The sequence below is a fragment of the Micromys minutus genome (assembly GCF_963924665.1).
Source record: "Micromys minutus genome assembly, chromosome: 27".
Lineage (NCBI taxonomy): Eukaryota > Metazoa > Chordata > Mammalia > Rodentia > Muridae > Micromys > Micromys minutus.
In genome coordinates, this window is record NC_137962.1 from 21,744,236 (window position 1) to 21,770,352 (window position 26,117).

Below are 26,117 nucleotides of genomic sequence, written 5' to 3' on the forward strand. Positions count from 1 at the left end.
TCATCTATCTATACAAAAGGATGCATTTTTTTTGAGACAGGTTCTCACCACATTATTCTGCTTGGCCTAAAATATATACAAAGCAGACTGGCCTTGAATTTATAGATCCACCTGCTTCTGCCTTCATAGTGCTGAAATAAAAGACGTGAGCTACAAGGCCCAGCTGGTTTCTAAGTTTCAAGTAGCACCAGGCCAACCTCTATTTTCTAGGCTCAAATTCTTGTTATGACGTTAAAATTAGATAAAGGCTATTAAAAAAAACGGCACATAGGAGGGAGTTAATGTTTGACTCAGTCCACTCAACAATATTCCCTGTGACATTTCCTCAGTTTCAGGACGCCCTGGCCTGCTAGCACATGCCTATCACTTAGCAATCAACTAGGAAGCTGAGAAAGATCTCAGAGAATTCTAGGCTAGCCCGGTTTGCATAACAAGGCGTCTCAACAAAACAAAGTTTCATGGCTGGTTTTTTAAAGTCTCCTATTCGGGTTTTTTTTTTTTTCTTTTGATGTTGTTTGTTTTTTAACTATTTGTTCTCTAATACCCTAGGCCTGCCCCAAAAATGATTGAGCGAAAGCTGTCTGGAGTGGCACCAGAGGAAGGAACTTCAACAATAGACTTCTAGAAAACGCTATGGGCCCTTGGGTTACAGCGGGCATTCCTTCTGAAAGCCCCGGCTTGCTTACATCTCGACGGGTTGGCCTGTTCCCAACCTTATTCGTTCAAACTAAAACCTGGAACCCTCTCATTTCAACCGCGGAGGACACCGACGCTTAGTTTTAGAACAGCTTCGACAGGCCCAAAACATCCCGCCTCCCTTCATAAAATGTCCTATCAGCGCACCCCTAGCGATGACTGACAGTCTCCGAGGAGCCAATAAGTTCCGCTCTTCTGAAGAAACCCGCCCAGGCCTGTGTCGTCACTGGGCACCAAGCTTGGCGCTTCCGCGTAGCCAAGCGGCGGGTACTTGCGTTGAAACGTGATAGTGAGTGACCCCACCTTAAAGGGGAGGGAACCAGGGGGGGACCCGAGCCCTTTAAGACGAGGCGGGCTGGGGCCTGCCCCTTTAAGGGCGGGGCTTCCGACGGCATACTCTGAGCCCCAGATTACCTTGAGTTTCCGTCACGGGCAGCGAGGAGCAGTTCCTAGGCTGGGTCCGGGTGCTTGGCGGGCGGCGGCGGCGGCGGCCTCATCCCCGCTCGTCCTCCCCGGGCCCGGAGACACCCCTGCCTCAGTCATGCTGAGCAGAGTATGGAAGCAGCTGACTACGAAGTGCTATCCGTGCGAGAGCAGCTGTTCCACGACAGGGTCCGCGAGTGCATCGTGAGTCCCGGACTGGGCGGGAAGGGGCCGGGCCGAGGTGGGAGGGGCGCGCTGCGGTGGAGACGGGAAGTCCTGACGCCGGGGCTCGGAGCACCTCGACCCCTGTGAGCCTCGGGTCCAGGATGGTGACCTCCCGGGTCGGGTCGGCTGGGTCTCTGAGTCGTAAACAAAGCCGCTGGGTTTCCGTTCCTCGGCGGCTCGCCCCTCCCCCGCCCCTTCTACTCCACCCCCTGGTGGATCCTCTGGTGTGGAGCGTCTGATCCTCTTGAAGAGGATGGATTTGCTTCGGGGCTAGTTGGTGTGCGTGCTCCCCCTAAAAGTAGATGAAGGGCAATCATGGCTGATCTTGGAATGGAGGGAGACCCGGTCACATTGAGCAGTTAACTAGGGAAGTGCGGTGATGGCGCGAGGGAAGAGTGGGGTCTTCCCACTAAGGAAGAAAGTAATCCTGTCTGAGATGGGTTGTAAGAAGTGGAGATGGAAAAACTAATAATAATAAAAAGTGGAGATGGAGGAACACCGAGGTTTCCCCACCTGTTTTCTCTCCCCTTTAGTAGTGGTTGTTTTCATTCCTTCTCTGATTGAATCCCGGGCCTCTCTGGCATGCAGCGTGCCAAACACAAGCCAACACAATGACACACATCCCGCACCACTTCCGGATAGTCTGTTTGACACTTTGGAAGACTGGGTTTCCAGCTTTCCAGCCGTTCAGGGAGTTCGTGTGTGTGTGTGTGTGTGTGTGTGTGTGTGTGTGTGTGTGTGTGTTGGGGAGTGGAGAGGGCAGTGTCAGTGTCCGGGGTCCTGAGTGCACCTAGCCTGTGTTCCTTACTCCCTCAGCATAACCTAGAATTGCAGCTGAACCTTCCACACAGCAGTGTACTAGGGTAGGAGCGCCCAGTGGGACTTAGGGAAATATATTTTCCTTGGGCCTGCATTGAATGATAATCTCTCTGTCTGCTATTTCTCCCATAGAGCTCTGCACGTACTAAGTGAGAAAGGAAGGGTTTGGAGGAATGGAAAGAGACCTTACTGAATAAAGGGGAGGGTCCAGGTGAAGTCATTCTTCATTTTTCTCAGGCTGAGCTTATAGGATACTGACAACCTGGAGAGATGAGCCCTCAGAAACTGCTCCATGTATGTTTCTGCCTCCTAAGCCATTAGCTTAGGACATCAGCTCCAGCCAAGGGCAGGTGAAAGTTTCTAGTGCCTCCTGCATGTGGTTCCTATCTAGAAACTAGAGAACAGCCTAGGTAGGAGGTGGTGGTGCGTGCCTTCAATTCCAGCACTCTGGAGGCACAGGCAAGTGGATCTCTGAGTTCGAAGCAAGCCTGGTCTACTGAAGTTCAGGACATCCAGGGCTACACAAAGAAACCCTGTCTTGAAAAACCAGAGAGAGAGAGAGAGACAGATGCACTGAGAACACAAGCAGCTTAGCTTCTTAGCCTATACTGGAAGTAGGTGGAACTCTAAGCCTGACCTTTTGCGCTCTTCTACCTTCTTGACTATTATAAAAGTTCAAGACCGAAAGGGGCAAAACAGTCTGCTGTAAAAATTCAGCTGCAATCTTAGTGGCTCCTTCTATGGGGATTCCCTAAGTCAAAAGCTACCACTTAATACTAGATGCAGGACTTTCTTGGTCTCTTGTTTGTCACTGTACAGATTTCCTTTAGGGATAGTTTATCTTGGAGACTAGAAGATACTTGAGATCGATCTTGTCTTGTCTGTCCCTACCTCAAATGCAAGGACATGTTTTGTTTTTGTTTTTCTCCGGCCCTGGAGTAGTATAGAGATGTAATGCTTAGTACTAATTATCTGTCATTTGGAAGTCTAACCACTCAAGGCCATATGGAGGTCCTAAGAAACCTGGCCCTGAAGTTGGACATGACTTGTGGTAGGGTCTTAGGATTGGCTACTTTTAAAGTGACAGATTACCAGCTCTGAAAATGTTGGGTCTGACTGAAGCCCTCTCTTATGCTAAATGGACTCAGTTTGAAGTAGAAGTTCTGATTGGCTCTACAGATGTAATTCTTACTTAGTAGTGCCCGGAGCATGCTTTCTTATGACAGCAACTGCAGCTGGTTAAGAGGACTGCGTGCCAAGACAACGTAGACACCTGTTCCTCAAGCCAGTTACTTTCCCAGAATGTTCTCAAAGTCAGTTTCTCTCATTCCTTGGCCTGATTTAGGATGTGGAGTATGTGCGTGCATGCGTGCGTGTGTGCGTGCGTATGTTTATTTCTATGAGTTTCTCTGTTAACTTCTCAAGGTGTGCTTGAAGGTTGTGGCTCTGACACAGAGCCAGGGCTGGGTTCGCACTGTTTTTCCCTTCCCTCCTCCCTCTGGAGCCTAACTAGGGGGAAGGTACCAGTGAGACATGGAGACAGACCCCCATGATGTGCGGAGCTTTACACAGGCCCTGAAGGCTCTGGAATGTGCTGGCTGCTATGGAAGTTCTCATTCCAGATTGCTCTCTGCCGCAGATCTCAATACTTCTGTTTGCAACGCTCTACATCCTCTGCCACATCTTCCTGACCCGCTTCAAGAAGCCTGCAGAGTTCACCACAGGTACTCTGACTTTCCTACTCTCAACCAGAGCCCTAGTTGCCATGGGGCTGGCCTCAGAGGAGTGTGTGCCGGTGCCTGCTGGGAAAGACTGGGTGATTGCTGGGCTGCTCTCCAACCCAGCCTCATCAGCCCCTGTCCTTGGCAGCAGAGCTGAGGGAGTGGTAGGTAGGAGGTCTAGATGGGATGTCTCCAAGCTTCCGGGCTCTGGGTACCTTACATAGCTTTTATTTCTTTCTCCTTTTCTTTTTTTGTTACTTAGTTTATTTGTATATGTTTTTAAGTTAGAGAACAAACACATGTTTTATTGTGGATTTTTCAAAATCAGGTACCTCTTTCTTGGTTTTATTTTATAGACACTATTCTCTGCCTCCCAAATCCTGGTCTCCATGGTGCATGCTGCCACATTCCTGAGTAGTTTTTCTTTTTCTTTTTTCTTCTATGTGATCGAGTCTTCCTGGAACTCACTGTAGACCTGGCTGGCCTTGAGCTCACAGAGATCCTTCTGCCCCGGCCCCGCCCCCGGCCCCGCCCCCCTTTAGAGCGCTGTGATCGAAGGCCTGTGCCGCTGCCACCTGGTGTCCATTTAGCCTCTTGAATCTTGTTTCTTCCTACAAAATGGGCATCCTGAAGTCCACCTGGCACTGGGAGGACCAAATGAGAGCCTTTTGTAAACCTTAAGTAGGCAACTACAGGATGAATCCTGGGGCGTTTCACATAGGCTCATTCCCTAGGGCTCTCCCACTGGGACCCAACGCTTCCCAAGATTTGGTGATGGTCGTCTTTCTCTATGTAGAGCCTAAGTATTCTCAGACTGTGACTTTTCGTCCCATACATCTCTGATGGTGACAGAAAACACTATGTTTCAAAGCCTAGACCCAACTTGCTCAAACCTGCAGCCAAGTACAGTGTCCTTCCCTTGGGGACTTTTCTCTGGGAATCCCCTCCCCCCCCCCCAGCATTTATTTTCCCTCACCCAGCCCCTGTTGTGAACAACCTCACAGACTGCAATACTTTCCTTGTATCTCAGTCTATGTAAAGAGGAACCTGTTAGGACAGTGATGGTAGGGAGGAGGGAGAGGAGCAGGGATTTGGGGTCTATATTGGAGGACCCCTGATCATTATACTCCATTACATTACCTTGTTCAGAGAACAGGTTTGTAGTGTAAGATCTGCCAGTGCCTTGTTGAGCACTGACTTTAGTGTGTGGTGGTTCAGGGGACACCTTATAATGTCTTGCTGCTCACCTTCCTGTCTGTCACTTGCAGTGGATGATGAAGATGCCACAGTTAACAAGATTGCGTGAGTGTCACTACCCTCAAGCCCGACTTCAGTGACTTAGGAGCTGGAATCTAGAAAGTCCCCTGGAGGCAGCAGAGAAGGAGCTGCCATCCATCCAATAGAGAGAGTTTCTACTTCCACCCTATTTCTGCCATCTTCCGGCTTTACCTCATCCCAGAGATGCTCAGAAAAGCTGCTGTTCCTGTCTCCCCAGTTAGGCCAGGGACTTCTAGGAGCTTCACGATCAGGATGTTGGCTAGGCCTGAGTCACCAGGAAATGGCTTAAGCTTGGCTTCACCTCCCACCTGTCAACGTGGGTGGGAATGGAAGGGGGAGATGGGCAGAGAAAACAGGGCAGGGTTTGGTAAAGATTAAAAACCCCTGAGGGAGAACAGAAACCCTGTCTTTGGTTTTTAGAAGAGAGGCCTGGTCATAGGCACTGCCTAGTGAGCGCCTACAGAGGACTATGGAGATGCCCTCTCTGCACTGACACACTAGGAGGCACCAGATTCTTTTGTGATTTGTTTCCACATGGTGCAGCCCTTGGCACAGGCATTGCCTATGAGGTTGGGTTTTATTTAGCTGGCCTTTTTCCTCTGTGATAATGCCTTCTTAAAGGGCATACCGTATGGAGTGACTGAGCTCTTATCCAAAGAGGCAAGCTCAGATCCTGGATCCCTAAGCAGAGTGGGGGAGCCACATCCTTGCTTTGTTAGCATTACTACCGAGCTCTGTAGGATGTGTGGGGGGGATCACAGTCCTGGGATAACCCAGACAAGTGACACGGCAGGTAACCAGGTACTCATGAAGGCCTGAGCTGTGCCCATCCTATGTGCCAAGGCTAACCCTGTAAGTGAAGACTGGGAAGGTAGTGAGCAGAGCCCAGATGGACAGCTCCTTCCCATTGCTAAGAGCCCTGGGCGCCCTTGGGGAAGAAATGGCTTCTAGGGCAGCACGGATAGCGAATGCTGGGCTGATGTGCCGTCTTCCCTCAGGCTGGAGCTGTGCACCTTTACCCTGGCGGTTGCCCTGGGCGCTGTCTTACTCTTGCCCTTCTCCATCATCAGCAACGAGGTGCTGCTCTCATTGCCACGTAACTACTACATCCAGTGGCTCAACGGCTCCCTCATCCATGGTGGGTGTGTGGCTGGATCAGAGCGTGGGGTAGGGAGCAGGGCAGGTAATTGTGCCTGGCAGCCTTGGGCCCGTCAGTCATCTGTCCCACCTGTTGTTGATCGGCCCCTCAGTGACCAACTCTGCTTTTCCTTTTTGGCTCTAGGTCTTTGGAACCTCGTTTTCCTCTTCTCCAATCTGTCCCTCGTCTTCCTTATGCCCTTTGCGTATTTCTTCACAGAGTCTGAAGGCTTTGCTGGCTCCAGAAAGGTAAGTGAAGTGAAGTGTTAGTCAGCCCAAGCCAGAAGCAGAACTATTCTAGGGAGCTGGCATCAGCAGATAGTTTGTAGCCTTCAGTCGGAGTTAAGGGCTGGAACAAGGAGTCCAAGGCTGTGGTAACATGAGAAGTTATCCTTTGTAGAACCACTGGAAGTTAATGTTGAGACAGAAGGTATTTTAGCAGGAGAGTTAATATCTTACTATTGTACCTGCTACCGGAAGCCATTGTGCCAAGGGTGAGAGGAAGCATAGGAGGTCCACACTTGTTCCTCTGCCTTCCACTTCCCTGCTGACCCCAGCGGTGAGAAAGCAGAGAGCTCTAGTGCTGCAGACATCAGGGACCATGTGGTTTACTAGTGAACAGAGAGAAGCACCCTCTTGTCTTCTGAATCCTGGGTCCCCAAGCCCAGGCATAGCTCTGGTGTCTTCCCTTTCCTGAGGTTGAGCCCCTCCTCTCTCTGCCCGTTTCTTCCTATTGTAGGGCGTCCTGGGCCGGGTCTACGAGACAGTGGTGATGTTGATACTCCTCACTCTGCTTGTGCTGGGCATGGTGTGGGTGGCATCAGCCATTGTTGACAATGACAAGGCCAGCAGGGAGTCACTCTACGGTGAGAATCAAACTGTCTGATTGAGAGGATAAAGTTTTGGCTCACATGGCTTCAGAGGTTCCAGGCTGTGCTCAGGCAGCTCTGGTTTCAGGGCTGTGGTAAAGCAGAATCTCAGGTGCTGCCAAGCTTACGAATCGGTGCGCGGCCAAAGCTCTGCTCCAGTTACTGCGTAGAGCACAGCTGCACACCGCTGTGGCGACCAAACCTTAACAGCCAAGTGTGGGTTTTCATTTGATTGTTAAGTCCTGGAACTTACTTTGTAGGCCAGGCCGGCCTTGAACTCAGAGATCTGTCTGCTTCTGCCTCCTGAATACTGGAACTAAAGGCATGCGACGCCATTCTCTGGCCAAACATTCAAGTTTTGAAAGACCAAAACAGCTAAACCAAAACAGAGCTCTAGGTTTTTCCTCTTTTTCAAAGACTTACCTTTATGTATATGTGTGTTTTCCCTGTCTGTCCATCTGTCTGAACCACATCTCTGCAGTGCAAGCAGAAAGCAGAAGAGGTCATTGGGTCCTCTGGAACTGGAGTTACAGGTGGTTGTGAGCTGACCTTGTGGGTGCCAGGAACTGAACCTGGGTCCTGTGGAAAAGCAGCTAGCGGTCTTAACCACTGAGCCACCCTCTCCCTCATCATACTTCCTCTTAAGACTGACTCTTTAGAGCCTGTAGTTTGAGCTCAGGAGACTAAGTCAGGGTAACTGCTGTGGGTTCGTGGGTTTGTATAGTGAGTTTGAGGCTGTCCATGGCTATAGAGAAAGATGCTTTCATAAAAACAAAAGAAAAGGGCTGAAGAAATGGCTCAGCAGTTAAGAGCTTCTTTAGGGAACCTGGGTTCAATTTCCTTCCTGCACATGGTACCTCACAAGTGTATGTGACTCCAGTTCCAGGGGATCCATCGTACCAGACATGTGTGTGGCTTCACATATCTGTGAAGAAAAAGAAAGAAAATACTGGCTCTTTAGTTAGCCACGTGCATTTAATCAGCTGTAGCCCCTAAAGTGGAAAGGCTGTCACCACTGGTACAGGCTGAAGTTCCAAACTAACACTGTACACATTCAGCATACAGAGATTGAACCTTGGACTCACGCAGCGATGTAAAAGATAGCCAGCCAGGCATGGTAGCACACAGTTTTAATCCCAGCATTCAGGAGGCAGATGGATCTTTTGAGTTCCAGCCCAGCCAGGGAGCTACTAGTAAGACCTGTGTTTTTTGTTTTGTTTTGTTTTTAAGATTTATTTTATTTATATGAATACTCTGTAGCTGTCTTCAGACACACCAGAAGAGGGTATCAGATCCCATTACAGATGGTTGTGAATCACCATGTGGTTGCCAGAATTTGAACATAGGACCTCTGGAAGAGCAGTCAGTGCTCTTAACCATTGAGCCATCTCTCCAACCTGAGACCTGTTTTAAATACATAAATAATAGCTGATAACCCATTGCAAAGCCTAGGCTGTCCTGGAAATCTTTCCACTCCAACATTCCTGTTCTAGAATCACAGGAATATACCGCCACACCTGACCTCCTATCTTAGAATCGAGGAGTTTCACTGTAATATCTGCCTTGCCTGATGAGGGAGAGGATCTGACTACACTTACCCATGGTCCCCTGGATCAGATAGCAGCTGTCCTTTTATATAAAGGAGGTTTCTTAGTTTACCCACTGCTTTGTCTCTAACCCCGGCCAGCTGTCCCCTCCCTGTGTTACTTTACTGTAGGTGTCTTCTGAGATGTATTCTTGTCTAGACCTGAGCCCTGTCACCTGGCAGTACTCAGACCTGAGCAAGACAAGCTGACATGCTTTTTCTCATTCCTAGACTTCTGGGAGTACTACCTCCCCTATCTGTACTCCTGTATCTCCTTCCTCGGAGTTCTGTTGCTTCTGGGTGAGTGTCAGCCTAGGAGAGCAAGAGCGTGTCTTGGGCTTATAGTCAGGGTGGAAGGGGAAGGATTGGAAGAGAGTTGGGAGAGTGAAAGGTCTGACATGTGACTGACCAGCTCTGTGCCTAACAGTGTGCACTCCACTCGGTCTCGCCCGGATGTTCTCCGTCACTGGGAAGTTGCTGGTCAAGCCCCGGGTACGTAGTGCTCCTTGCCTTTATGCAGGGTCAATTTCCTGCATCTGAGGCCAAACCGTGATATGGGCCTATAGTTGTATTGTGCACAACTTGTAGAAGGCCACACCCTCGAATGGCTTCTGTGCCCCTCCCCGCCCCCATCATCTGGAACTGGTCAGAACACAGGGAATTGGATGGGATAGGAGAAGGCTGCTGGGCACAGGGTAGTGCATACACGTTAGAGGAAACGCAGACTGTAGAAGACCTGTTGGGATCAGGGCACTTCTCCCTCTCCGCTGCCCTCAGCTACTGGAAGACCTGGAGGAACAGCTGAACTGCTCAGCCTTTGAGGAGGCAGCTCTGACTCGAAGAATCTGCAGTGAGTCCAAGTCCTTGCTTGCCTGGGTGGTGGCCTGGCCTTGGCAAAGACGGTACTAGAGGGAAGTGTGTCCTTTGCCCTCAGATCCCACCTCCTGCTGGCTGCCTCTGGACATGGAGCTGCTGCACAGACAGGTTCTGGCTCTGCAGGCACAGAGGGTCCTCTTGGGTATGTGGCCTGGGAGTTTACCCAAGGAGAGTAGTTCCTTGTTCCAAGTGCTTACTAACCTCCTCCCACCCCTGCACAGAAAAGCGGCGGAAAGCATCAGCCTGGCAGCGGAACCTGGGCTACCCTCTGGCCATGCTGTGCTTGCTGGTGCTGACGGTGGGTTTACTAGCCTTGGTGGGGATGTGAGTCAATGGGTCCTTGGTACTTTAGCCTCCTCGAGGAGGACAGTTGTATGTTGACATGGTTGTCATCCATAGTAGAAGTTACCACTAAGAGGGCCTACTTTATATGCTGCTCTGTGCTAAGAACATCAATTCTTGACCGAGATCACATAAGTCACTGGGAAGGTATACAGATTTTCCTTGGAGTTAGAATAAATTAGAGCTTCAGGAATACTCTTGGAGGAAAAAGTATCTTTTTCTAAGTCATCTCATGCATGGGGGAGGGGTGTGCGTGCTGGAGATTGACCCAGGCTTTGCACATATTCGTCAAGTGCTCTGCAGAGCTAGCCCTCTCCCATCCCTGTAGGTATGTACGCTCCTTCTGGTTAGGCTTTGGCAGTCCACCCATTTGGAAGCAGTTCTTTGGGTAACACATCCTCACAGGGCTGCAATGCCAGCAGCAGCCTGGAGGGAGGCAGTGTTAAAGAGAGTCTCTAACACCGTGGGCAGGGCAGGGGTGATGGCAGTTGGTGACCTTGCTGCACACAGGGCCTGTCTGTGCTCATCGTGGCCGTCCACATCCTGGAGCTGCTCATCGATGAGGCTGCCATGCCACGGGGCATGCAGGTACGGGAGCCCAAGGGCTTCATTCTGAAAGGGTGGGGAAGCTGGACAGAGTGTCTTCTGTTATCCTACCTGAAGCAGGTAGATTGCCACGGTTGCAGGCAGGATGGGCTGTGGAGTCAAAGTTCCACCAGCTTGCACTGCAGCATAAAGGGCAAGGTTGGAGAGAGGAGGAGACAGAGAGGCGGACAGAGGAAAGGCTGGGTGGTCCTGGGTTCACAGTGGGGATGTCCCTCACTAACACCGACACCACACCCCACAGGATGCTGTCCTGGGCCAGGTCTCCTTCTCCAAACTGGGATCCTTTGGTGCCATCATCCAGGTCGTGCTGATCTTGTATCCTTCTGGAAACTCCCATGGCCTCTGCCCACCAAGCCTGCCTCCCAGGACTCTTACTAGACCCGCTGGGAGCGCTGGGGAGGAGCTCCAGGGAGAGCGCAAGTCTTCATCTAACTTGGGTTCAGAAAGAAGGGAATACTTGGTTTGGGGAGGATTGGAGAGATAACTCAGTCAGTTAAGTACAGACAGAAAGATCCTGGTGGCTTTTTCAAGAATCTGTCTAGTCAAACATGAGGATTGAGATAATCTGTCTCAAAGCATAGTAAGGCAGTAGGTTGGCAGGGTGGTCCAGTGAGGGGCGAGGGAGGACTCAGCCATTCCAAGTGCCTGATGCTCTTTAAGAGAGCCTGAGTTCAGTTCCCAGCTCAGGCAAGTGGCTCACTATCTGTGAGTCCAGCTCTAGCACCGACACTGTACTCTGGCCTCTGCAGGCCCCACACTCACGCACCTACCACCTCCCTACAACTAGTACAGCTTCTTAAATGATTCATTTCTATGTGCATTGGTGTCTTGCCTGTATGTGTGTTGGAACCCCTGGAACTGGAGTCATAGTTTTGATCTGGGATTTGAACTCAGGACCTCTAGAAGAGCAGCCAGTGCTCTAACTGCTGAGTCATCTCTCCAGCCCTGGGAAGTTGGTTTTAAAAAGACAGTTCAGTGGGTAAAAGTGCCTGCTATGCACAAAGCGTGACAACCTGAGTTTCCTTTCTGGGAACTCACAGTGGCGTGAGAGACCTGACTCCTGAAGTTGTGTGTGCACACGTGTGTGTGCAGTGACATGCTTGTACACACCATAATAGTTGGTAATGTGGAGAATGACGGAAGACACCCAGCCTCAGCCTGAGGCCTCACTGTACCCGTGTTATACCACACAGAAAGCCTTGATGTTGAAAAGGTCTGAGAGAGGCAGTCAGTACTTCTCTTAAGCTGCCAGGTTCTTCCCTAACTTGGTGGCAGTTACCTGATGGTGTCCTCAGTAGTGGGTTTCTACAGCTCTCCACTCTTCAGAAGCCTGAGGCCTAGGTGGCATGACACATCCATGACACAGGTAGCCAGCCTGGGGGGAGGGGGAGGTACTGGGCTCTGGCAGCCCAGATATAGGTTCTGTGTAACAGCTCTGACTGTCCAGAGCCCACAGAGATTCTCCTGTGTCTGCCTCCCAAATGCTGGGATTAAAGGTGGGAGCGCTGTCCCCGCCATGCTGGCAGCTCCTGCCACCTTTGCCTCCTCTCTGCTCTCATCCAGATCATTGGGAACTGTGTCTGCCTCCTGGTCCTCAGCTCAGCACTTCCTGTCTTTTCTAGGACCCTTGGTGAGTAGCGAAGGGAGGGAGCAGACAATCTGAGCTTAGTAGGGAGTTTCAGGTCTCAGCTACATAGGAAAACCCTGTAACAAAGGAAACTGCCCAGGTTTTACTAATCATCCTGAGTCTCCATGGTGCTGGGAACTACCTCTTTAATATCTTTACATTTCTAAAATTACACTGTTTGAATGTGTGGGTGGGAACTGCATCAGAGGACAACTTGCAGGAGTTGGTTCTTCCCTTGTACTATGTGGGGAATTGAACTCAGGTTGTCAGCTTGGCAGCCATCTCTTGGCACAAATTTTGTAATTTTGGATTAGGGATGTTCAACATGTGCTTTCTTGTCTATGCCATGGGAATTTGGAGGAAATTAGGCTTACTGGTCCGATAGTTATTCCAGGATGGATGCAGTAGAAACGTATATTTAATGGGGGCTCAGGTCTGTGACTTGAGAAGGAGTTTGGCACAGTCCTGGGAAGCTGGCGGCAAAGGAATGACAAGCCGTTTGTTCAGACAGGAGACTGTCTCAGAGGCGGGCGGTTTAATAGTACCTGGCACAAACACAAAGTATTCTGTCTTCATTGTTTACATCGAAGAGATGGGTCCAGAGCATGTAAGGCATGTGCCAGTGTCACTTGGCTGTACAGAAGTGGGACTGGGATGGGGGAAGTGTGGTGACTGAAGGAAAAGATACCAAGTCTCTGGGAGGAGGAAGTGCAGTGACTGTAGCTTCTGATACATTCTGCAGTCCTGACCTGGCCTTGGAATGGGCTTGGGAGGCTTGCACAGCAGATGAGATCTGGCAGTTGTGATGTTCAATCGTGGCCACTAGGAGGCAGCAGAAAGTTGGGCTCCTTTGAGGAGAGGGCTTGGGGGATTCCCCCTTATTGCAGACTTTGTACTTCAGGACTAACACGCTTTGACCTGCTGGGTGACTTTGGACGCTTCAACTGGCTAGGCAATTTCTACATCGTGTTCCTCTACAATGCAGCCTTTGCCGGCCTCACCACACTCTGTCTGGTGAAGACCTTCACTGCAGCTGTGAGGACAGAGCTATTCCGAGCCTTTGGTAAAGGAGTGTGGAGCAGGGGTGGCCCAGCAGGGAAGAGGGTGTGCCACCTGTCCATGCATTACCCATCTCACTCACCCATTGTTCTATCCTGTCGCCTCCCCTCTGAGGAGTGACCTGTGTCCTCTTCTCACTGCTTACTGTCTCTTCCAGGGCTGGACAGACTGCCGCTGCCTGTCTCTGGTTTCCCCCGGGCTTCTAGGAAGAAACAGCATCAATGACCACCAGCTGGGGGTTGACAAGGAGAAAACTGGGCACTGTGTAGGCCTGGAGGCGAGCCCTAGGTGGCTGGACCTCAGGACCTGGATTTTGAGAGGGTGGGTGACAGAGGGGATGGACCATCTGCACTGTTGCTTAATCTGAGCCAGAGTTTGGGATCCAGCCCGGCCTCCTGCCCTTTCAGATGTAGCTGTGGTGTGAGCATCCGGCGGAGCTTGGGGACTCGCTCTAGTTCCTGGTCCCAAATAAGTTTACACATCTATCTGCCTCAATCCTGTTCCAGGCCATGCCTGAAGCCATGTTTACATGATTTGATGTGCAATAGGGTGGGTGGGAGTTGGGGGACTGGGCCAGAGGTAGGTTCTGGACACAGGTTGTCTTCCTTGCTTCTGACCCAGAAGAGCCGAAGCACTGTGCTATCCTGTGGAGGGCTTTGGACCACTGGAGAGACCAAGGGTGCTGGGAGGAAGAGGCTGCACCCATCAGCAATAAAGTTGACCCCAGGGTTTTCTTTGTTGTTTTGTAAAAGAGCCTGTCTCTGTGTCTGAGGACCTTGTTCCAATAGTCCCAAATCCGTCCCATCAATTATTGACCCTCTGTGGGCATGCTGGAGTCCTGTGGGGCTGTAGATCTGGTGTCAGGCCAGACAGTTCTGCAGAGGGCTGCCCTTTGTCCCACAGCTTTACTTCAGGTAGGCTGTCTGCACTGGGAGTATCGACCCACACTTCCAACCACAGTACTCGGGAAGCAGAGGTAGGCTGAAAAGTGTATGGTGTCTATTGAACTAGCCTAGTCTACATTGCAAGTTTCAGGCCAGCCAAGGTTACATGAGCCCTTGTATTCAATAACCTCCTCCCCTCCAAAAATAATGTTGGCTAGTCTCCTGGACTCTCCCCTCTACTTGGGGCTTTGTGTCTATAGCTTGGGAATTGGGGTAGAAGGGCATGTGTGCACCTAGGATGCCACCCCCCTGCCACCTGCAGCCCTGACATACACAGCACATGGAAAGGTACCTGGCTGGCAGTGCTTTGTTTCAGTTGTGTGAGTACTCAGTTCCTTGATGTCCAGTGTTGAAGGAATAAACCTGTAGAACTTTACATTTTACATTGTACATTGCACAACTTCGAAGGCCACCATTCCCCTCGTGGTTGTTTATAATCACTGTTGTTTTGTTTGACACGGGGTCTCACTGTGTAGCCCCTGGCTGTCCTGAAATTCGTTCTGTGGATTTGGCTGGCTTTGAACTCAAAGATCCACATGCCTCTGCCTGCCAGATCTGCATCTGGCCCTGGAATTCTTAAAACTTAACTGTTAGGGTCAGGGCAACATGGTGTCTATGAGTTTATTGAATAACCTTCCTTCCATTGTGTGGATCCTGGGGAATTGAACTCAGTGCCTCTGTCTGCTGAGTTAGCCCCAATGACATTTGCCATCCTGTGACTGGTGGTGTCAAAGTCAGGTCCTATGCTTGTTAGGCAGCCCCAATACCACGGAGCTGTCTTCCCATCCCCAAGATCATTTCCTTATAAATTGAAGACAGACATCAGTGGGCTCTTCCCCCCTCTGGTTTTGTTCTAGTTTGTACAAAGTCACTGAGTGCTAGCCTTGGAACTGGGGGGAAGGGGGGACAAACAAGAACACAAAAAGTGTAGATTCCACAAATACTTGCCAAGTACAGTATTTTAAGCTAGACTAGACGGCCTTGGAAATGGAAGATAAACCAGCTGGTGCTGAAGGGCTGCTTTGTCTGAGGTGCTGGATCTTCTAATACGAAGTGCCAGGCAGTTCAGTGCTGCCCTACAGCTTTGGTTTTAATTTTGTAGTGTTTATTGTGGGTGTGTGTTTGTACCCATGGTCACACTGGTGTAAGTGTGGAGATCAGAGAACAAATTGCTTTGGTTCTTCCTTTCACCACGTGGGTTTAGATTGGAATCAGGTTGTCAGGCTTGGTAGCTAGTGCTTTTACATACCGAGTCATCTCCCCAGCCTTGTTTTGTTTTAAAACTGTCCCATTATGTGTAGCCTTGGCTAGCCTGGAACTCAACAATGTAAATGAGACCAGACTGGCCTCCAAATCACAGAGGTCTACCTGTCTCTGTCTCTGCCTTCTGATCACTGGGATGAAAGTTTTGAAACGCCATGCAAACAAGCAAAACCTTTGGCCAGTTGTGTGGTACACACCTTTAATATCAGCACTTAAGAGGCAGAGGTAGGTAGATCTGTGTGAAGTTGAGGCTAGCCTAATCTACACAGCTAGTTTCAGGACAGAGCTAGACCCTGTCAAAACTTTATTTTTTTTTTTTATTGATTTGTTTTTTAAGGGCTGGAGAGATGGCTCAGAGGCTAAGGGCACTGTCTGCTCTTCCAGAGGTCCTGAGTTCAATTCCCACAACCACATGGTAGCTCACAATCATCTGTAATGGAATCTGATGCTGTTTTCTGGTAAACAGGTGTTTATAAAGATAGAGCACTCATATGTAAAAATATAAAGGTTTGTTTTTTAGCTTACATGTATGAGTGTCTTTGCATGAATGTTATATGTGCCATGTGTATGCCTGGTGCCTCCTAAGGTTTAGAAAAAGGCATCCTAGTCTATGGAATTGGAATTACAGAAAGTGGTGAACCACCAAGTAGACGCCAAGAGCCAAACACAGGTCTTACTGCACTAACAGCAAGTGCTCCTAACAGAGTGGCCTCCTTTCTAGCCCTAAAATATCACCTATTCATGTGTGTATGTGTGTGTACACATGCCCACGGATGCCAGAGGATGGTGCTGGGTCCCCTAGAGCCGAGTTACACTCAGTTGTGAGCTGGGAGACACACTTGGATCTTCAGTGAGAGCAGAATGTGCTCTTCCATGCTGGGCTATCCCATCACTTATGTTAAATTTTGAACTGACGAGTTACACTCAGTTGTGAGCTGGGAGACACACTTGGACCTTCAGTGAGAGCAGAATGTGCTCTTCCATGCTGGGCTATCCCATCACTTATGTTAAATTTTGAACTGACTTAAAACTTTTGATTTAGATTTTGTTTATGTGTGTGAGTATTTTGCCCCAGTGTATATCTGTGTGCCACATGAGTTCAGGGTCTGTGGAGGCCAGAAGAAGGTGTTGGATCCCCTGGTATTAGAAACACGGACTAACGATCAGCTGCCAAGTGGTCCTTTGGAAAAGCAGCTGAACCATCTCTCCACCTAAATAGGGTTTGTTATTGTCATGGTTGCTTTTTGGCAACTTGAAACAAATCTTGAACTGTGGGAAAAAGAGAATCTTACTTGAGAAAATACCTCCATAAGATTGGCCTGTAGGCAGATCTGCAGAGCATGTTCTTTAATAACTAATGTGGAAGGGCCCAGCTTACTGTGGGTGGCGCTACCCTGAGGCAGGTGGTCCTGGGTTGCATAAGAAAACAGACTGAGCTAGCTGTGAGGAGCAGGCCTACATTCCTCTGTAGCTTCTATTTCAGGTCCTTTCTCCAGAAAGTCCTGGCTTAAGGCTTTTACTTTGGATTTTTGTTGTTTATTATATGTATGTGAGGGCTTGTGGGCATGCGTTAACATGTGTGTGCCTAGTCCCTCAGGAACTCAGAAGGTTGTCAGACCCCCTGGAACTGGAATCACCATGTGGGAGCTCTGAACAGAACCTGGGTCCTCCAGGAAGAACAACCAGTGCTCTTAACTGCTGAGCTATCTCTCTAGTCCCCTTCCTGATGTCCTGATGTCCCTTCATGACTGGACTGTGATTGGGACATGTGGGCCAAAATCCTTTCCTCCCCAAGTGGCTTCTGGTACTTCATGTTCTCTACTACATTCCTCATAGAGGAACTGACTTAAATGCTAGGAACTGGTGGGTTAAGTGTCTGTGCCATGAGGCCTGCAGGATTTGAAATAGAGTCTGTGGTCCAGAGGATGTAAAGGATGAAAGGTGAAGAGAACCATCCTCTACAGACCAGGACTGTAGGTGTCACTGCCTTTCAGCAGCTTCTGAATGGCAACTCACTCAGAAAATGATTCGCTGGGTGAAGTACATGCTTGAAATCCCAGCATTCCGCACAGCAAGTCTGAAGCCAGCTTGGCTACATGTGACTGTCTTAAAGAGAAATGGCAATGTTGCTCAATACATAAAGATCAGCTGTGAGAGGGAACACCTTCACGGAAACAAGTGGGGGTGGGGGAGGGGGTAAGAATGGAGGGGAGAAGGGAATAACAATTGAAATATAAATACAGAGAACATCCAATTAAATTTTTTTTTCTTAAAAAGCAGCTGTGTGCTTGCCTAATGTGTCAGAAGTCCTGTTTTTTTATTTTATTTTTAATTATTTACTTATTTTATTTTTTAAAAAGATGTATTTTATTTATGAGTACAACATTGCTATCTTCAGACACACCAGAAGAGGGCATCAGATCCCATCACAGATGGTTGTGAGCCACCATGTGGTTGCTGGGATTTGAACTCAGGACCTCTGGAAGAGCAGTCAGTGCTCTTAACCACTGAGCCATCTCTCTCCAGCCCCTATTTTTTGCTTTTGTTTTTGATTTTTTAAATGTCTCTCTGTGTAGTGGTGGCTGTCCTGGAACTCACTTTGTAGACCAGGCTGGCCTCAAACTCATGGGATCTTTCCCCACTCTCCAGGTCTGGGATTAAAACACCACACCAGCCCTAACATTTTGTTTTACATGTATGGGTGTTTTGCTTTGATGTATATCTGTGCACCAAGTTGCCTGTTGCCCGAGGAGACCAGAAGACGGCATTGGACCCCCCAGAAGTGGAGTTACAGAATGAAGGTAGACACCTTGTGGGGGCTATGAATCTAACTCTGAACTGCTGAGCTGTCACTCTGGCCCTGGAGGCCCTGGTTTTGATCCCAGCACCACATAGACCTGGTCTGGTAGTTCATGATCAGTTTCAGTGCTGGAAAGCTAGAGGTCAGAGGAGAAAACATTCAAGGTCAGCCTTCTCTGTGAAGTGAGTGTGAGACGGAGCCTGAACTACATTTGATGCTGTCAAAAAAGGAGAGGAGGGATAAAAACTGACCCATGGGTATCTGGTAACCATTTGAGAAGACACAAAACTTAGAAAGTCCTGTCCTGGCAAGGTAGATCAGCAGGGAAAAGCACTTGCCACACAAGCCTGATTAACCGGAGTTGGATTCCCAGAACCCACTGTGGAAGGAGAAAAAGAACCCCCAAAAGTCCTCTGACCTCCACAGGTGTAATATGGCAATGTGTCTGCACACACACAACATATACAGACGGAGTAGTAAAAAAAAAAAAAAGTTCCAAACTGGATTGTGAGTGTTAGGCTCTGTTCTCAAGAAGATATAAAAGCACTAAGGAAAAAGATAAACCGGGATCCAGTCTTGGTTATGGATGAGTGTGGAGAGAAACCGGGGAGACTTGAGGAGCACAGCGAAGGGAGGCTTTGATAGTTTGCCCAAAGGGCTTGTATGGCCTTGGAACTCAGACTTCCTGGAGGACAGCAGAGGGCATGGCCTGCCAGAGTAGACTTTAGGAGAGCAAAGACTAGTGCCCAGGAAGATAGTTTGGTTCCTAATTTAGACTCGGAGGTACAAGGATGCTTATCCAGGCAGCCAGGACTGTAAAGCTTCAGGGATTTCCTAAGCAGGTGCCTGCATGGTTTCCAGGATGGGACACACTTCAGTGGAGTAATGGAACAGTGGTGACCGCTAGATCCCCCGCCCGGGTGGGAGGGGGCGGGGCAGCCCTGGGAGAAGGGCGGGAGGGCGGGGCCAGGGACCACTTAAGGCGGAGTCAGGGCGTTTCTGGGAGCACGGGAGTGGGGCAGCAGAGACCGGCTAGGCTGGCACTCAACCTCGACCCACCTGCCCTGTAATGGTAGTCTATCAGTAGTAGGTTCCAGGTTCCCCAGGGCATGTAGGCAGAGTTAGCGGCTGCCAAGTGTTCATAGCCACAGCGCTCCAGGTCTAGGACCTTCTCCATCTGCGGTGCTCTTTAGCTCCTGCGGAGATGCCCAACTGACAGGAGAGCCAGTGAGGACAAGAACGCTCCCTTTCTACCCAAGTTCACTGCACCATGGCTCTGCCGGCCAGTCTGTTGCCCCTGTGCTGCTTGGCACTCCTGGCACTGTCTGTCCAGAGTTGCGGGCCCGGCCGAGGACCGGTTGGCCGGCGGCGTTACGTGCGCAAGCAACTTGTGCCTCTGCTGTACAAGCAGTTTGTGCCTAGTATGCCCGAGCGGACCCTTGGCGCCAGTGGGCCGGCGGAGGGGAGGGTAACAAGGGGGTCGGAGCGCTTCCGGGACCTCGTACCCAACTACAACCCCGACATAATCTTCAAGGATGAGGAGAACAGCGGCGCTGACCGCCTGATGACCGAGGTAAGAAGAGTTTCTCCCCACCTGCTCTACCACACAGCTCCTCAGTTTTCCAGCAGCCCTGGAGGATGAACTGTCCTTTCATCCCCAGAGACCCTAAACTAAACTAAAATAGAGTAAGACCTCCTTCACCACATCCTCCAGGAAAGCAAATAACCTGGTGGCTGGATAATGGTTTGGAGGTATCCAAACGGGGAGAGAGGCTGGGATGGGGAGGGGGAGGAGAAACTGGCTAGTGAGAGTGAATCTGGGAGAGGCTGGCGGGAGGGCGGGGAAAGGAGGATGGCGGCAGGCGAGACGGGAAATGGCTGAGGCGGGGACCGGGGGTCAGCCACCGAGCCAGGCAGGAAGGGCTGGGGTGAGCTGGGGGCCAGGAGCTGGCTAGGATAGGTAGCCCACATAAGGCGTTACACTCAGCCTGCCTCTTGGCCTGCGGTCCCAAAGCTCTGTGAGCCAAAAAGAAGGGGGCTGGGAAAGAAATGGGCCAGGTCAGGTTACCAGACCATCTACCTGAGAATGGGAGAGGGGGGATTGTCTTTGGCATGGAAGCAGTGTTGCTAACCAGTGCAGGCCTATACTAGGGACTAAACAACAGACTTTAGGGGAAGGGGACAGGCCTCTGAACAGATGGACACACCTGAGAATCAAGGCTTCCCAGACCACCTGAACTCAGCTTAGCTTGAGGACTTTGCTTTGAATAACTAATTAAATCCAACTACCATTCTCTCTGGAGCATGTGCTACAGAGGGGCCCTGAACCGACCGGATTCAGTGGACCATGGCTTGGAAGAGAAGGGCCAAACCCCCTTTGGCCAGTGTTGGAGGGTGTCTGAAAGGAAATTCAGAGGACATGTTTCTCCACCCCACCCCACCCTCATTTTATATCTGAGAGCTGGCCTTTAGGAGGAAAAGGGGTTTATTCAAGGCCTCACAGCCAAATGGTGTTTCTGAGACTAGAATTCAGGACTCCTAGTCCTGAGTCCTATTCACTTTCCATTACGCAACCTAATTGTGTGTGCAGTGTGGGGGGTGGAAAGGGGGGAGTACGGATTTCCTCTGCCTAACTGCCATAGTTTTCCAGGTTACATGGTTAGGAAAACCTGTACAGGGAAGAAAGAATTTCCTTCCTTCTTTCTTTCTTTCCTTCCTTATTTACTGAGATACTATGTAGCCCTGACAGGCCTAATACTTGCTATGTAGCACTCCTAGGAATCCTCCTGCCTCTGCATCCTGATTGCTGGGATTAAAGGTGAGAGAATCAATTACTCCAAGCCGAAAATTCCTTCTTGTTCCAGTGACGAAGCCATCCTCTTTCCAGTATATTGGGAAGGAGCATCTCTTCCTCACCTGTCAGGGGACAATGCAGTCCTTGCCTCTGGCTGAAACCTGCAGTAGACTGAACAAGGGATAGGCTTAGGAGGCCTCAAAGGGCCTGGGAAATCCCCTAACACACACACACACACCCAGTCTTGCTTATCTCCCACACCACGACTGCAAAAGGACTCCATTGAGTTGGATCTGTACTGGGCTACTGCCCCCGCAGGTCAGGGCCTTCTTAGGGGACAAAAAACGACACAAAGTTAGAAAGAGCTACCGCTTGTCCTGTGCCTCTGCAGAGGTGAGGTTGACTAAAAAAAAGGGGGAGGGGCAAATGTCCCTCTAGCAATCATATTCAAGTCCAAGTTCGAGGTGAGAGACAAAAAAGAGACAAAGAAAAAAGTTCTCTGCCGGTCCTCCCGCGCTCCTGCGCCTGCAGTGTCCCCGGCTCTGGTGCGCCAAGGTCTCCAACTCCCAGAACGGAGCAGCCAAGATAACTGTGGCCTCCCTCCCCCGGGGGTGCAGGCATGCGACTGTGGCTCCTTTTCCTTCTCTCCCACCCAGAGCGGGAAAGTGGGGGCAGCTCCACGCCAAGGCAGCTTCGTTCTCAGGTGCTACTGCTCCCACGCCTTTCAGGGATGATTCTGGAACAGAGACGGGAGAGATGGAGGCTCTCGGGACTGACACAGTGGCAGGCTGGCCACGCTGGGGGAGGGGACCTGGCGGGCGGGAGCGGGGATGTAGGGCGCGGCGATCTGCCCTTTCCTCTCCCCGAGCCGGGGCGGCTGAAAAGCGTCTTTGTAGCTGTAGCTGCTGAGTCCGCTTCTCCCGACGCGTTCCCGGCCTCGGCCCGAGATTCTCGCTTAGTTAAGTCATCCCGGAGAATGGCCATTGTACTGCGTGCGGCCCCCGCCACCCAACCCTTTTTCCAACAGCCTTGATCCCACGCGGCTCCTCTTGGGCACCTCTGTAGGGGCCCACCCAGACCACCAATGGGTTAATGCTAGAGGCTGAAAGGAGGAGGAGGAGGAAGGAAGGAAGGAAGGAAGCGATGCCCAGTGCCAGGGAAGGCAACCAAACAAAAGATGAATCAGACGCAGGGAGGGCAGCTGGGGCCCGGGGCGGGGGTCAAGTTCCAATAGGGCTCGATTGGGGAGCCAGGCCCTCCCTAGCCAAACTTCCATTCTCTCTCCCTCCCTCCCTCTCTCTCTCTCTCTCTCTCTCTCTCTCTCTCCCTCTCTCTCCTATGGGCTGAGGTTCTGGAACAAATAGGGGTGAGGGGCAAGCATTGAAAATGGGAGAATAACTAGGTATGGACACCCCCTCTCAACCTCAGACGGGTTACCCTCATGGTTCTCCAAGCATGCCCGGGCAAGGGAGTACAGACAGATTGGTGACTACACCTACTCCTCTCTTCCCCACGACTCCCAAACGCTGGGAGGGATTGAAGTGGATCCAGGGAATAAAGATGCTTTAATGGTCCCTTCTGCCTCACCCTTCCTCACCCTTGCCTGGCGATGATAGTCGTCCTGGGAAAACCGCTCCTTTATCCCCCTCCCCCACTAGCGTTGCAAAGAGCGGGTGAATGCTCTAGCCATCGCAGTGATGAACATGTGGCCCGGAGTACGCCTGCGTGTGACTGAAGGCTGGGACGAGGACGGCCACCACGCACAGGACTCACTCCACTACGAAGGCCGAGCCTTGGACATCACCACGTCTGACCGTGACCGTAATAAGTATGGTTTATTGGCGCGCCTAGCAGTGGAAGCCGGATTCGACTGGGTCTACTATGAGTCCCGCAACCACATCCACGTGTCGGTCAAAGCTGGTACAGTAGAGGCCAGATGATGGTTTATCCAAAGGGGCTCTCTCGGGGAAACCGAGTCTACCATAGCGTTCTTACTACCCCAAGGGAGACCAAACAGGCATTGGCGTTGTTGCAAAGCACTTCCATTTCCACCCACGGCGGGGCTAGATCCCTGGGAAATTAAACTGTCCCGGGGCTGGGGGCTGGTGAGCTCTGCATTGGGCTTGACCCACATCTTTGAGGCTATACTTGGACTGACTCTGATCTGGACTTAATCCTTTTTATGATTGTGGTTTGCAGATAACTCCCTGGCGGTCCGAGCCGGAGGCTGCTTTCCGGGAAATGCCACGGTGCGTTTGCGGAGCGGCGAACGGAAGGGGCTGAGGGAGCTCCATCGTGGTGACTGGGTACTGGCCGCTGATGCAGCGGGCCGAGTGGTACCCACGCCCGTGTTGCTCTTCCTGGACCGGGACCTGCAGCGCCGTGCCTCGTTCGTAGCTGTGGAGACTGAGCGGCCTCCGCGCAAACTGCTGCTCACACCCTGGCATCTGGTGTTCGCCGCTCGCGGGCCAGCGCCTGCCCCAGGTGACTTTGCACCGGTGTTCGCGCGCCGCTTACGTGCTGGGGACTCGGTGCTGGCTCCCGGCGGGGACGCGCTCCGGCCGGCCCGTGTAGCCCGTGTAGCGCGCGAGGAAGCCGTGGGCGTGTTCGCACCGCTCACTGCGCACGGGACGCTGCTGGTCAACGACGTCCTCGCCTCCTGCTACGCGGTTCTAGAGAGTCACCAGTGGGCCCACCGTGCCTTTGCTCCTTTACGTTTGCTGCACGCGCTCGGGGCTCTGCTCCCCGGGGGTGCAGTCCAGCCGACTGGCATGCATTGGTACTCTCGCCTCCTTTACCGCTTGGCGGAGGAGTTAATGGGCTGAGCTTCCAAGGACTGAAGTCATCCAGGCGCTGCACGAAACTGAAAACTGAAGCCCCGAGACCTGCTAACTGAGATCTGGGCATGTGGGTAGCAGGTGATGCTGACTGGGAGACGGGGTGGGAAAGAGAGAGAAAGGTGGGTTGTGCTAGGAACTTCTTGGTTTAGGCATCTTTTACCGGAGAGGAGTGTTGCCCAGTCCTGGATAACTGGGTTTCCGGGAAGGCACTCTTTAACGAGGACTTTTTTTTTGCATCTTCCCCAGTTGCACCAGATAATTTTATTTCTTATTTATAATTTGTAATATAATGACCTGCTTGCCCCGGCCCAGCTAGGTGAGGACCTGGAGGGCGGCTTTAACACTGTCTGACCCAGCCAGTCAACCTGACAGCTCACACCTTCATTTTCCCTGCAAGTAGGTTAATAAAGGGAAGGCCTATTGGGAACCACCTTCACTCGGGGTGATTCACCTCCAAAGAGGAGGAGAACTGGGACTAATCAAATCCACACCTTACTTCCAACTTACTTCCAACTCGCCCTTCTTCCTCAGCAAGATCTTCCAAGCCCTCTTGCTTGAAAAGGGTGTTCTAACCTGTCAGCAATGGACCAGAAATATCCTGCCCTTTGTAAGGTACTGGTTCCAACCCTAGGGACCAGAACTTCGCTTATGAGGATGCATGCCAACTTTGAGTGGGGTGGGGCTTACCAAGGGGACGTGAAGATTGATGCCCAATCCATTTGGACTCTTCTATTGTTAGCTATTGTGGCCCCATCCCTGTAGGCTGGGTCAGCCCAGCAGTCATCCTGCCTGTTGAAGACATCTGATTTTTTTTTTTTTTCTGGGATTTTGGTAGGCCAACTGATGAACCATAGTGTTCCTTACAGTCCACCACACATTCGTGGCCCAAATAAAGATCCTAGAGTGATCAGGAATGGTGGTCGGATTACAGGGGTATGTGCTTGCAATCTCAACACTTTGGAGATGGAAAAAAGATAGAACAGGATGGTCATGAATTCAAGGCTAACCTGGGCATAGAACAGACAGACAGACAGAGAGACAGGGACAGAGGGACAGAGAGAGAAGCTGGAGGGAAGAATTTCTCATGACCTGCAGGGAACAGGTTTTGGCCTGGGTGTATCTGAGGGAAAGGGGCTTCTCTGTCGAGTTCTTGTTACAGCATTGTGAGTTACCTCCTTCAGTCCAGTGGTTGTTTCTGCTGGTTCCCCATCCACCCTTCCTTTCCTGTCTCTTGTTATTGGCTGGGCTTCTCTGGCTTCTCTGGGTGTTTGGGGGAATTTTTGGACTCCAACGCTGCAGTTGCAGACTGCTGAGATGCAGGTAGATTGATGTCTCTGAGCTAGGGATGGGCACATAGGGTTGCCCTGGAAGTGGGTATGTAGGACCCGAGGAGTAGTCAAGGGTGGGTGGTACTTCCAGGAACTGGGCCCAAGCCTGCTACAATTGTTGCAAGGAAGATTGGCTCTGCTCTCAGCTTCCAAGCCAACAAAGTCCATGCTGTAGATACGCTGCCCTCTGGTGGCATTGGTGAAAATTCTAAGCCTGGGTTTCCTCTGCACCAAAGGGTGTTGCACCAGACTTGCTCATAGGAACTGACCCAGAGGGCGGGACTGATGCGTGTGGCTTGGGTTAACTTTTAGCACGGTGCCATGGTGTCAGGAGATAGTAAAGAACCTGCCTGATTCTCTCTCAATCCCGGGCATTTTTTACAGCCCTTGTGCCTAGATCGGCTCTGGGGCTCTGGGAAGCTCGAAGTGTAGATAATGGTGCAGAGAGTCCCTCACTCTGGTGACTCTTAAGTCACGTGGTCAGAAGATAATAGTAAACCGGGCTTCTGGCAAAGGTCCTTTGTTCACAGATGTCCAGCTCTGCAGACACCAAACACCTGCCACCGCCCTGCCTTCTCCCTGTCTCAGAGACACATCTCAAATAGCATTTCCCTACTCTTGGTTGCATCTCTTAGACCCTGGTACCTTTTGTTTTATCACCCAGCTGGTGAACAATCTGATAAGCTAATTAGTCTTTCTGTGTTGGTGGGCAGTCTGTGTTTACTACCTTCCCTAAGTACTACTTTTATCTAAACTGAAACTAAGGCCTTTAACCAGAAAACCCTACTGCTGGTTGGGAAGATAGCTCAAGTACTACATACACCAGAGCCCCAATTCCAATCTCCAGCACCACTCAAATGGCTATGTAATATATCGAGGGAGAAG

General features: G+C 50.9%; 2 protein-coding genes across 6 annotated transcripts; both read left to right on the plus strand.

The window, feature by feature from the left end:
• Positions 1-1,124: 1,124 nt before the first annotated feature.
• Positions 1,125-13,800, plus strand: LMBR1L (limb development membrane protein 1 like). 5 transcript variants are annotated; one of them, XM_080939113.1, is made up of 17 exons: positions 1,125-1,323; positions 3,803-3,887; positions 5,153-5,186; positions 6,161-6,300; positions 6,445-6,548; positions 7,039-7,165; positions 8,985-9,053; positions 9,181-9,245; positions 9,531-9,603; positions 9,688-9,771; positions 9,851-9,927; positions 10,482-10,559; positions 10,819-10,892; positions 11,853-11,943; positions 12,141-12,207; positions 13,106-13,267; positions 13,421-13,800. In XM_080939113.1, the coding sequence occupies exons 1-17, from the start codon at positions 1,252-1,254 to the stop codon at positions 13,486-13,488; spliced, it is 1,470 nt and encodes a 489-aa protein (XP_080795239.1). In that variant the 5' UTR covers positions 1,125-1,251; the 3' UTR covers positions 13,489-13,800. The 5 variants fall into 5 exon arrangements, with proteins under 5 accessions (XP_080795239.1, XP_080795242.1, XP_080795238.1 ...); XM_080939116.1 differs by having other exon boundaries at positions 1,125-1,316; positions 3,786-3,887; XM_080939112.1 differs by having other exon boundaries at positions 13,106-13,800.
• A 5,590-nt stretch (positions 13,801-19,390) lies between these two features.
• DHH (desert hedgehog signaling molecule) lies at positions 19,391-24,786 on the plus strand. Its single transcript, XM_080939125.1, has 3 exons — positions 19,391-19,843; positions 22,723-22,984; positions 23,264-24,786. The coding sequence occupies exons 1-3, from the start codon at positions 19,541-19,543 to the stop codon at positions 23,887-23,889; spliced, it is 1,191 nt and encodes a 396-aa protein (XP_080795251.1). The 5' UTR covers positions 19,391-19,540; the 3' UTR covers positions 23,890-24,786.
• Positions 24,787-26,117: the final 1,331 nt, after the last annotated feature.

Excerpts from the sequence above, each read along its gene's own strand:
- LMBR1L (XM_080939112.1), top strand. The coding sequence starts at position 1,252 with ATGGAAGCAGCTGACTACGAAGTGCTATCCGTGCGAGAGCAGCTGTTC. Across the intron at positions 7,166-8,984 it reads CAGCAGGGAGTCACTCTACG|ACTTCTGGGAGTACTACCTC; the intron begins GTGAGAATCAAA and ends TCTCATTCCTAG. Across the intron at positions 9,604-9,687 it reads TCTGACTCGAAGAATCTGCA|ATCCCACCTCCTGCTGGCTG; the intron begins GTGAGTCCAAGT and ends CTTTGCCCTCAG.
- DHH (XM_080939125.1), top strand. The coding sequence starts at position 19,541 with ATGGCTCTGCCGGCCAGTCTGTTGCCCCTGTGCTGCTTGGCACTCCTG. Across the intron at positions 19,844-22,722 it reads CTGACCGCCTGATGACCGAG|CGTTGCAAAGAGCGGGTGAA; the intron begins GTAAGAAGAGTT and ends CTCCCCCACTAG. Across the intron at positions 22,985-23,263 it reads CCACGTGTCGGTCAAAGCTG|ATAACTCCCTGGCGGTCCGA; the intron begins GTACAGTAGAGG and ends TGTGGTTTGCAG.